At 41.0% G+C, this 11,128-nt stretch overlaps 1 protein-coding gene across 5 annotated transcripts; it reads right to left on the bottom strand.

Annotated features, from left to right (window-relative positions):
* Nucleotides 1–1,318: 1,318 nt before the first annotated feature.
* On the bottom strand, nucleotides 1,319–8,646 carry LOC120669524 (formin-binding protein 4-like). 5 transcript variants are annotated; one of them, XM_039949259.1, is made up of 10 exons: nucleotides 8,390–8,643; nucleotides 6,828–6,908; nucleotides 6,228–6,349; nucleotides 5,227–5,849; nucleotides 3,956–5,145; nucleotides 3,786–3,865; nucleotides 3,197–3,289; nucleotides 3,046–3,119; nucleotides 2,009–2,153; nucleotides 1,319–1,770 (listed from the first exon to the last, which is right to left on the bottom strand). In XM_039949259.1, the coding sequence occupies exons 1-10, from the start codon at nucleotides 8,475–8,477 to the stop codon at nucleotides 1,687–1,689; spliced, it is 2,580 nt and encodes an 859-aa protein (XP_039805193.1). In that variant the 5' UTR covers nucleotides 8,478–8,643; the 3' UTR covers nucleotides 1,319–1,686. The 5 variants fall into 5 exon arrangements, 4 of the variants coding, with proteins under 4 accessions (XP_039805193.1, XP_039805194.1, XP_039805196.1 ...); XM_039949260.1 differs by having other exon boundaries at nucleotides 6,553–6,908; nucleotides 8,390–8,464; XM_039949262.1 differs by having other exon boundaries at nucleotides 6,549–6,908; nucleotides 8,390–8,464.
* Between the last annotated feature and the right edge of the window lie 2,482 nt (nucleotides 8,647–11,128).

Raw genomic sequence — 11,128 nt, forward strand, 5'->3', positions numbered from 1 at the left:
TCCACTGCAATTTCAAGCTCACCAAGATCAGTAAGATTTTCCCTTGTCATCATTCTCTTAGTAAGACACAAAAGTGTTGACAACAAAACTAAGATAATAAAAGAAAATTAGAAACCTTTGGTACTTCCTTAGATGCAGCAACATGAGCAAAATATTCGACATAATATGCATGAGGACACTGCAGATTGAAACAAAGCGTCGCGGTAGGCCGGCAGTAGCAGCAATCAATGGAATTTGCCACCCAGCTGGGCCTTCTTGCCCCTATCGGCTTGCAGACCACGGGCTGACACATATAAAAGAAACTCATCAGGTGACTTAGATATTGCATTTCTATAAATCAATTGTAACACTAGACACAAAAACAAGACACAAAAATAAAACAAAACAAAAACAAAAACAAAATAAAACACAGAGATCGATCCTGGACGGATCCAACGGTCCACGTTGCTGACTTATGCAAATACAAGATCTAAGTCACCTTAAAAGGAGTAAATCTCCAAAGAAAAAGGGGTACTTTTTTTTAGTTGGGGGAAGCCATGGTGCCTGCCGCTGTCCCTCCTATATTTATGGTAACTATAACTTGTTGAGATAAATATAGTCTTCCTTAGTTATTTAAATAGAAGCATAGTTGATAATGCGAAGAATATACACGTAATTTTTTAATTAACTCAGACACTCATAAACACACGTACACTCACCTCTATGCACGAACGCAAATCCTACTCAATAAATATCTTCGAAGATTGAGCCGGCAAATCTTCGATATTAACAAAATCACCGCACACGTCTCGTTCTTGACGGAAATGTCATTCCCACAGGGAGTCAAATCCAGAATATAAAGTGCTACTGAGACTCTTATAACTACTAGGTTACACTGCAGACCCTTTCGCAAAATCTGCATGTATTGATCATTGACAAGTTTTTTTATTGTGGCAAGGGTGCAACCAATGCATAAACGGATATTCTCGGTCATACGCGACCAAACAGTTCCCATCCTCTCGTTTCATAGCTTTTGTGCGATTGTGGTAGTCACGGCGAACGAGGATCCAAAGGAGCAGATTGTAATTTCTATTTATTAGGATCTTCTATGGAAGTTGGGTGGACAGCTGTCCACTCTGTATGCATCTAGTAGGTACCGTTTTTGTATTTGTCAATGTACGTTTTCCCATCATATTAATAGGGTTTGTTTTCACAAAAAAAACTTGGAAGTGTGCAGAGAATTTGAACTAAACTCCGACTACACGTGCATTGTCTGCAACTCTGCCCACTGTCCAGAATTGTTCAAACTCGGTACTAAACGATTCGTCCAAAATGATCCTCCGGCAAGCTTTGGTGCTATCTCCCATTGAAGCTACATGGAAGGTCTAATAAAAACTTTTCTTTCGTGATCATTCTCTGCAATTTTTGTTCTCTTTTTCAAGGACTCAACAAGGAGATACCTACAACTACAACGAAAATTCAGCAGACGATCGTACATCAGCCACTGCATGATCAAGCTACTCCTATCTTCATTTGATTGACACTGCACCTAGGTTGGAGACGGGCGGAGCCATATAGGTTCATTCATCACATTTCCACCTTACCAATCAAAGGGCTATCAGTATTCAGCAAAACTATGAACGGTGCACCCCTTTCAATCTAGCTCTAGCTTCGCCCCAGGTTGGAGACTACAAACCAGTCCTATCTTCATTTCGTTGGTCGCTCCCAGCATGTCTGCGATGTGAGGCTGTTCCCGTAGTAGACCTGCTTAGTAGATTCATCCACGTAGGCCTGCATGGTGGAGATAACGAACATCAGTACCTTTTTTGTAACATAAATGGCATATGAGTAAGGTTTCACAGCATGCTGGAGCAGAGGATATTGACTGATGCTGATAGCTTACTTGGATGGGATGCAATAGATATGCAAATATCGCAAGCTGCACTGGACGCTACCACTTATGGTACGTACAACATCAAAGACAGTCTCGGTATATCGAGCAAAAGAAAAAGCAGTGTAAAATACTAACCTGCCAACCAGAAGGAAGCCCCTTGGAGAGCTCTGCAAGATCAGGCGACCCTTTATGCTGTTCAGCACTACTTAACGATGCCGCAACAGACTCGTCTTTTGGCTCCTTTTTTGCTTCAGCTCTTCTGCGTTTCACACGGTCACGCCTGCAATGAAATTCAATTGAGTCAAGACAATAACAGCCACCCAGTTTAATCAATGCAAGAAATCATGTCGCTATTCATAAAGTTCAGATTCAGAATACTAAAGTTCAGATTCAGAACGGGTCAGTTATCAGACCCTATTCTTGAATGGTAGCTAGAAAAGGGCCTCTCGCATGTAACCAGAAGAATATAAACTAATCATGGCATTGAACACTTACTGCATATGGGACATTTCTTTGGGGAGTTTCGGGTTATAGATCAAATTGAACTAAATCACCAAACTTCCAAATGAGAATATCTACAATGTAACAGGTCCTTGGGGGTGTACTAGATGAAGAAAATGAATGTTATACATATTCCACCAAGTTTCAAGAACCAAGCACCAAACTAATTGCAATTCAGCTATGTCAGCAACCTAAATGATCTCTCACAGGTGCTTCGGATGCACTCTAACCAATTACTATCGGGGCCATGCAGAGAACATATAGAATAAGATGTTGTATCAATTTCTGATGCTTACAAAGAAAAAAGGAAAACTGACATAATGTATATATGTATTAACAGTATTCGAGAAATTATTAGGCACTAGGTAGGGCGACCAATAAACTAGTATAAGACGAAAAAAATGTACTGCAGTTAGTTTGAACATTTCCTTTTAACACTATTATAGATGCAGGAAGATTGTCTCTGTTTCTAAAAATGTTCTTTCAGGCTGAAAGTAAAACATTGAGTCTACTTATAAGCAAACAGGGCATCAGAGGCCATGAAATGGTGAAATGAAATAAAATTGGCCATGACCATGACCATGACCATGACCATGACAAAGGCCAGAGAAGTTGTAAACTTATAGTATCAAGGTACTAAATAGAACTATCAAAAGGTGCAGAAATAGTACCAATCACCACGAACAGGAACAAAATTGGCATTTTCCTGAGCTTCTCCACTAGCTATCTGTTGTTTCCGCCATTCCTGGATCAAATGGAGTATATCTTAAATTCAGAAAACTTTGAGAAATTTTTGTGCCCCCTTGCTTCAAAGAGAGGTACCTCTATTTCCTTTTGACGCTTCCTTTCTAATGCCTCCAAAGCACTTTCAGGTTCCTCCTCTTCATCGCGTAGTTCCTCCTTTGCAGCTTTCCACTGTTAAAATGAATGAAATGAGCTGCTTTTGCAAAGTCATATTGCCAGGACACCAGTTATCACTACTCACCTCAATTTAAACCTTACCATGGAAGCACACTGGTCTGCCTTTATACTATCAAATTTTAACCATGAAAACTAAAAAATAACCAGGAAACATAAGTTCAAAATGCAACTTCCAGCAAATGTTTCTTCATGACATGATATATACTGCACACAAGAAAACTAATTTAAACGAAGCTCCCTGCTAGTTGATGAAAAAGGATAGTTAAAATTGAGTATATCTCTATCGGTCAAGTATATGAAATTAGTACTTGCTGATTCCATGAATAGACAAGAATTTCAAATTTTTGTTGTAAATTCATGCATCAAATTTTTGGAAGGGTGGTGTGTGCATGCTGCAGTACCAACATAGTTAGGGGCACAAGTCACCGTTATTTGCACACATATGTGATAATAGCATTGAGTGGTTTGTCATAGAGTGAGAGAGAGCTACCTTATCCACCAGACTCGAAACCTTCTTATTAGACCTCAGGGATGATGTAACAGCAACAGCCCGCTTCTTGCTACGAATAACTACAGAACACAAAAGGTCCAACAATGTGATGGAGTAACCATGACCAACAGGGTAATTGCCCCAATGAAGATATTAAAAAAAAGGATCACCTTTAGTCTGATTTGTAGTACTGGTAGAAGACTGTATAGAACTTCCAAGTTCGGATGATGTTCCTGCAGTTGATGTTGCTACTGCAGCTTGGGTCAAAGGTGCAATACTTGCATCCTTAGATATAACTTTATCAGGCCCTTTGGGATCGGAATTGATATTAGCAGAAACAAGAGGAACTGAGCTTGTTTTGATATATGTTGCACTGCTAGAAATGCCAGAGGTTGATGAAGCAAAGTATCCAGAATGTTCAGCTGCTATTCCGCTGGCAGCCATACTGACTGAAGGATAGGTATAGTAAGATTCTGGGGCAATAGATGTGCCATCAACAGGGACAGATATGCCACTTGCAGATACTGGTGCATAATAAGAACTCTGCTGTGCTTGAAGAAGATGGGGCTCAGTCACTTGCATATAGTAACTGGCATGTGTTCCTTCAGTACCAACAGTAGCATAGTACTCCATTCCTGAAAGGGTATAGCCGACATTTGCTTGAGCTATATATGGCTGAGAAATTGTATCAGCTTGAATATATGATGCAGCGGGCTCTTCTAGGGGAACTGGAGGAGCTGGTTCATTATCAGGTGGTGGAGGTGGAATCCATTCCTCCTCTGGTGGAGGTGGAGGGACATCATTATCCTCAGGAGGAGCAGGACCTTCTAATGAGGGCAAATCAGCTGAACTCACTTGTTCTGATGGAGGATGCTCCTTGTTAGGTACAGAACTGCAATGCACCTGCTCTTCAACATTATCCTCATCAACTTCCATTTCCACATCCATATCTTCATCATTGTCAGATTCAACTTTTGAAGTAACTGCTGGAGCATCCTTATCTGGTGAACTCTGAGCAGATGATGTTGAAGCTGGCTTTTCAATCGTAACATTTTCATTGATAGTAATCCCAGCACTAAGCTCAGATTTGAAAGCCTCACCATTGGAGGGTGCTATCATATCAGCTTCATTAGGTGCCTTTTGTTCAGCAACCTCTGTCTTCAAATCCTTAGGCTCTGTATCCACACGATAGCTCATTTCCAACTTGGAAACAGAAGAGTCTAGATGCTTAAGGTGCACCTCAGCATGCAACCACAATGGCAGCAAAGAATATCCATATGATGAGAGTGCATTGCAGTCTGATATTCGTAACTCAATTTCTCTTCTTAACAATTCAAGACCTTCATTCGAGCCACGGAGCCTACAATGATAATAACTGATTAGTTTTCTACACTACAGGAACAAGAATGCATGAAAAGTAACAAAGGATAATAACAAGCACCTTGATAGCAGGTTCAATCTTTGTAGCAATTCCTCACCATATTTTGCAAGATACAAGGGATCAATGTCCATTGACTCATGACTCGCGGCAGGTGCATAAGCATAAGCATCATGAGTTACCTGTGCACTTCCACATGTCATTCCAAAATTAGCATAAGTTGCTGTGCCGTTAACAACAGACATGTCACTTGGGTATGCTTCCAGAGTGTTTTGGGAAAGGACATGTGCTTGAGCTTCGATTGAATAGTCCATATGAGTAGGAACAGATGCAGACGCAACTCCATCAGAAGCAACTCCTGAAGCTAATCCATTTGGTATCTCCCAAGAAGTTTCTCCAGTAACTGTGTTCCAGTAATAACACTGATTACTCTGTTCATGCATTATTGCTTTCCAATTTCCACCAATATCACCAACAATTTGCATGCCAGATGAATCAGGAACAGATTCAGCTGCTATCGCGCTCTCTTCTTGCAGAGTTGGCTCAGGAGCAAGAGTGTTTTCTTCAGTAACACGTTGAGTGTAGTTCTTAACATCACCAGTTTCAGGTGCTTCTTGTTGATCACCAACAGAAACTAAAGGTTCAGTTTGTGCAGCACCAGCTGTGTCAGCACGCTCAATAGTTACCTGATGTAAGAAAACATGTATTATTACGACTGACAAAAAAAATGGCAAAGTGAGCTTATACTCCCTAGCTGCAATAATGTCCTCTATTTGAAAAGATAGATGCAGTTGACCAAGAAGATGAAGAAAAATCATTGCGTGAAGAAACAATTGTTATCTGAAAAATATAATAATATAAATTAACAAAAGTTACCTATTAACAGAAATAAGCTCAGCGAATCAGAAAAAAATCTATTGGAGGCATCAGTCTATAAGACTTCTTTGCTGGCTTCAGCTATTTTGGGACCTATAGTACAAAACTAGACTAGATTTACATGTTTAACCCAAGAAAGTTCAACCTGATCGAACTACCTACAGGCAGGCACAGTGAGGTGAAATTACCTGAGCACTTGCATCCCCTGGACTCTGCTTAGCTTCACCAGTGGGTTGATCTGCTGCTTCCTCATCCTCTTCTTCATCATCACTATATTGCCCAAGCAACGCTAGAGGATTCTCCTTTTTATCTGAAAAAATATAAAATAGATGCAAAAATTAGAAAAGAAAAAGAATTTATATGCCAATATACATTGCAACTCTTTTCTGAAGCATAATTGGTGATATCAACATAGTGTAAATTAAATCAGAAAGATGGTTAAAATTATTAATGTGTGTCCATAAATAAGAAGACCAGGTTAGGAGCTACATACAAAGAAAGAGACATACGAACCGAGGGAACAATCACATCCTGAAATCCCCACGCTTAGATGCTGCCAAATGGAAATTGCCCGTAGGCATTCACTCAATTTTGACAGTGGCAGCTCAGTCTGAAGAATTAACTCAATGTTCCTTGCAGGCCGGCAACCCTACATGTATCTCAGAACCAGACATGCGGAGCACATACATGCTTGTACAACAAATCCAAATTTCCACCATATTTATGTTCCATAATCCATAGGCATGTCTTCTTTACATATCCCTTGGAAGGAAATTGATGAAACCCACCTGAAGAAGATGGTGAAGTGCGAACCACAGTCTGTTGGTCACGGATTTCACCTCCTATTCCCTCTTTCCGTGATGCCTCCCCTGCAAGTTACAGTATCAGGAGTCAGCTTATGTATAGAAATAGAACCATATCAAAGCCTATTGAAATGCTAACAGATCTGAGACAGATGGTATGTCTTAATAATCATATCTCACTGATATTCAGTATCTCTACTGTTACAAGAATGTGTTGAATCAGTAACATGAATACGAAATATATCCAAAAATAGTTACATTATCCATCCTTCTGCAAAATCCGATATAAGTTTTTTATTACTAACTGGCATTTGGTATTAGGTTGCTTCCATTTTTATTGTTCCATTGATTGAGGCGACTAACCAATAACCTACCATGCAACATGAGATCACCCACTCTCAAAGCTATTTATCACCCTTGCTGACGCCAACCACTCCCGCCTCCCAGCCAAAATCCCCCAAAATCCATGCAAGGTAAGGTATGCCTCAGCATGCATGTTGGATCAGATCTACCATCCTAGTTCCAAGATTATGTTCCCTAGTAACGTAAAGTTCAAAACGAGATTGGAACTTTCAAACTAAGGACAGTGTAGCATTACCTCAATGTGCTTTGGTACATTGTGGTAATGAACCTATTCAGCTATAGTTCTGTTACTTAAGTCTGATGAAAAAGAATATTAGCATTTATAGCTGTTGATAAGTCGAAAAGCAAGGTTAAAAAAACATTATTAAATGTCATTTAATCGAGATTAAACGCTAAACGGAGGCCTAACATCTACGTTTAACCTAGTTTAACCTTCCTAGGCGCTAGTCAATAGGCTATCGCCTAACATTTTCTTGAAAACTGTCGAAAAGTTCAATACTAGAAATGATTTCATTCTTTGAGTTCGAACATTTGGTAGGTTTGACCATTCACCTGACACCGCTTCATAAAATAGTAGGCATTTCAATTATGCTTTGTAACAGATTAGCAGCAGAATGGACTTGATACTGTGACTATAGTATTTCTTGCTATACCACTGAAACTGCAACTGGATTGACGAATGTCAAAGTGATGTATACTAACATTAGAACACTCTACGGACAGAAAACATGGCCAGACATATTGCCCTGTGTTGTTCCTTGCGGGAGCATGTGTGTGTTTTACATTGACACAGATTTTCATAGAAACCAACTTATATTGATAAGACCAACCAAACGGGGGAACAGATCATCATCTTGTTGCCCGAAACTCGGAGCAGATCAAACAACTTAGTCTAAATCCATCTTGCTCGAGATAAGGTCACTGCATGCACTCATGCAGGACGGGTGGACTCGGAGGACCAGAGAAACCCTAATCGTGAAACACTACGAGCAGGTCGCAATAAGCTCCAGTTTTCGTATTAATCAAGCAGAAAATATAAAACGGTTTACAGGCTAGACAATTAAGTCGAGCGATCCGGGATCGATCTCAACACTCAAACCATGTCGATGCTAGCTGGGACACAGCCCCGCGGCCGAACGCGACCAGATCGAAGAAAACAGACCGGGGCGGGGCTCGGAGCTTACCGGGGGAGGGATCGAGGAAGAGGTCGAGCTTGACCCTGCGGCCCGCCGCCGCCATGGCCGCCAGGCGGCGCTCCTTCCTCCTCCCCATCGGTCGGGGAGCGAGGATTTTCGATGCGTTTGCGGGGGGGTGAGAAAACCGAGCTAGGGTTAGGGTTCGGGCGTAAAGGTTTGCAACGGATGAGGCAGAGGCGAGGGGTCTCGCGGAAGCGAGGAGGCGAACTGGCGAAGAAGGGGCCGAAGCGGAGAGAGAAGCGTCTTGGGCTCTGCCACGGACTAACAGCACATAAGGCCCATTTTATCTGGTCCAGTTCACATCGAATTATATTAGCAGGCCGGTGTGTGTGAGAGATGCATATTGTTTCAACCTTGTTTTTCCAAATCCCTATCCCATCATTTCTGGGTCATTTTATGAAGGGACTATTTCAGGATATCATCCTTTTATATTGGTGTGAAGACAAAAGTCATGTACTTAAACTCATCACAGGTACTATGAGAGAAAAGCACCAAATAAGCATAATTGCTTTTGAAACTATGTACACGTATCCGCGCAAAAATGGGAATACCGGAACTACTCTCAAACATTTGACAACATTGGACCGTGAGTTTTCTTTTTATATAAAACAAGAATAGGGAAAAGGAGCTTTGCATGAAAGACAGAGATGTCCGAAACCTATTTTCAAGGATTACCAGGCATAATAGAGCTAGAATAACCAAATCATCGATCTTCCGGTCGGAAAACATTGAATGTTAATGTTGACTCCCAAATCTTGTGTATCGTATTCTTGATTGTGATATTATGTAGACAAGTTAGCTAACTGCTTAACACAATCTTAGCCCTGAAAAGAGAAAACAAATCTTGGTAATATGTACTTTTGAGTTACACCAATTTCTATTTTTATTTTTGTGATGCAAAAGAAATTCAATGGCTTTTTTCAAGAAACTAACCTCTAGATGCTCGGTTCAGTGCAATTTAGTAACGAGCGGAGGTGAGCTTTCTCCTCATTAGTATAAAGAGCGAGTTCAAGCAGTTATGACCGTCTAAACACGAGAGTCATGCTCAGGAGAAGGAACTTCAATATTCAAGCAGGTGTCAATTGTGTACTCTGTGCTTCAGGTCTTGAGGAGGACATTTATCACCTCCTGTTTGATTGTCCTTTTGCTACAAGATGCTGGCATAAGCTACAAATCCATTGGGACTTAACATTGGACATACATGATAGAATTCCGCAGGCTAAGGATGCATTTATGCTATCCTTTTTTATGAAATTTTTTTTGATTGCAGCATGGGAAATTTGGAAGCTCAGAAATGCTGTTATTTTCGAGGGAGTTCATCCAACCTTTCACCTTTGGACCGTGAGGTTCAAAGACCAAGTGCAGCTTCAACTTCACCGGTTCAAGCATGATAGGGCCTCTTTAGTTAGAACCTGGCTCACCTCTCTCTGATTTAACCTTTGTATAGGTGTCTCAATTTTATTCCTCCCCCCGTAAGTATCTCAATTTTATTCCTCCCCCCTGTAAGTATCCTTTCAAACTCTGTACTAACCATGCTAACCCCTTTTATTAATGAAAATTGAAGTGCTGTGGAGAACTCCTCCACAGTTTTTCCTTCAAAAAAAAAGAGTGAGTTCAAGCTAGATAGGGAACTCAACAAGCTGCGCCCACTAGTAGGGGCGTCTTTTTCTTTTTTATATTTAAAAAAAATCAAAGTTTCAAAAATATATGTCCGTTTTGAAAATTTTCAAAAATACCCCCCCGTCGCCCTATAGGGGGGCGACAGGGGTCCTGTCGCCCAAGCAACGGGTGACAGGACCCTAATGTAATTTTTTTTGGAATTTGCAAAGAGGTCCCTGGCCCGGGGGAGGGGGCCTGTCGCCCCCCCCCCCAACGGGCAACAAGGGTCTGTCGCCCACCCTAGGGGCGACAGGGTTCTCCCACCCTATATAAGCCCTGGTTGCCATTCTCTTGTCATTTGAGCCTAAAAATTCAGAAAAAAAGAGAGGGGTGAGGAGAAGAAAAGCGGCGAAGCTCTGCCGAATTCCGCACTTGTGATCTACCGGTAACTTCCGTATGAATCCGTTGATATTGTATAACAATTTAATTTAATTAGCGGATTAACTGAATTAGATTTGATGCTTTAGAACACTCGTTTAGTATTACAATTTCAGTACTATTACAGACTTGTTTTTAAATTAATTATGAATTAGAATAGATTTATGACAGTAGCTTATTGATATGGCAGCATAAGACAATAGAATTATGACAGTCTCTATATTTTTATGCATTGATTTGGTATATGATATGTGCATTATTGAAATCATTGTTCGTCATTTGGCGCACCACACTATAGCGCCAATGTCTTCGTCAGGATCAACCTACATTCCGTGGAGCAAGTGTGAACCCACCGTACCCGAAGGAATTGATGTGTCAATGTGCTTCTACGGTTCGTTATGCAAGTTCATGCAATCTGAGGTTTTAGGAGATGACTACGGCATGAGGTTCTTTATGTGTGAGAACTACGAATATGATCCACCTAAGCGATACGGCAAAGACCGGGCCAAGGTAGCAGGACAACAGACGCTATTTTTCTTTGTGACCTAACATTGAGTTATGATTCTAACTTTTGTTGGACAAAGTCTCCTCCGCTTCTTTGTGATTTTATACAGTGGTTCGACACCGTGTAGTCGCAGCAGGCAAAGGACTTTGTGGAACAACAAGCAAGGTGGGCTGCAGAACGTTGGC

This window comes from Panicum virgatum, chromosome 4N, assembly GCF_016808335.1.
Source record: "Panicum virgatum strain AP13 chromosome 4N, P.virgatum_v5, whole genome shotgun sequence".
In the NCBI taxonomy this organism is placed as follows: domain Eukaryota; kingdom Viridiplantae; phylum Streptophyta; class Magnoliopsida; order Poales; family Poaceae; genus Panicum; species Panicum virgatum.

Excerpts from the sequence above, each read along its gene's own strand:
- LOC120669524 (XM_039949259.1), bottom strand. The coding sequence starts at position 8,477 with ATGGGGAGGAGGAAGGAGCGCCGCCTGGCGGCCATGGCGGCGGCGGGC. Across the intron at positions 3,866-3,955 it reads TACTACAAATCAGACTAAAG|TTATTCGTAGCAAGAAGCGG; the intron begins GTGATCCTTTTT and ends TGTGTTCTGTAG. Across the intron at positions 3,120-3,196 it reads AGCGTCAAAAGGAAATAGAG|GAATGGCGGAAACAACAGAT; the intron begins GTACCTCTCTTT and ends CATTTGATCCAG.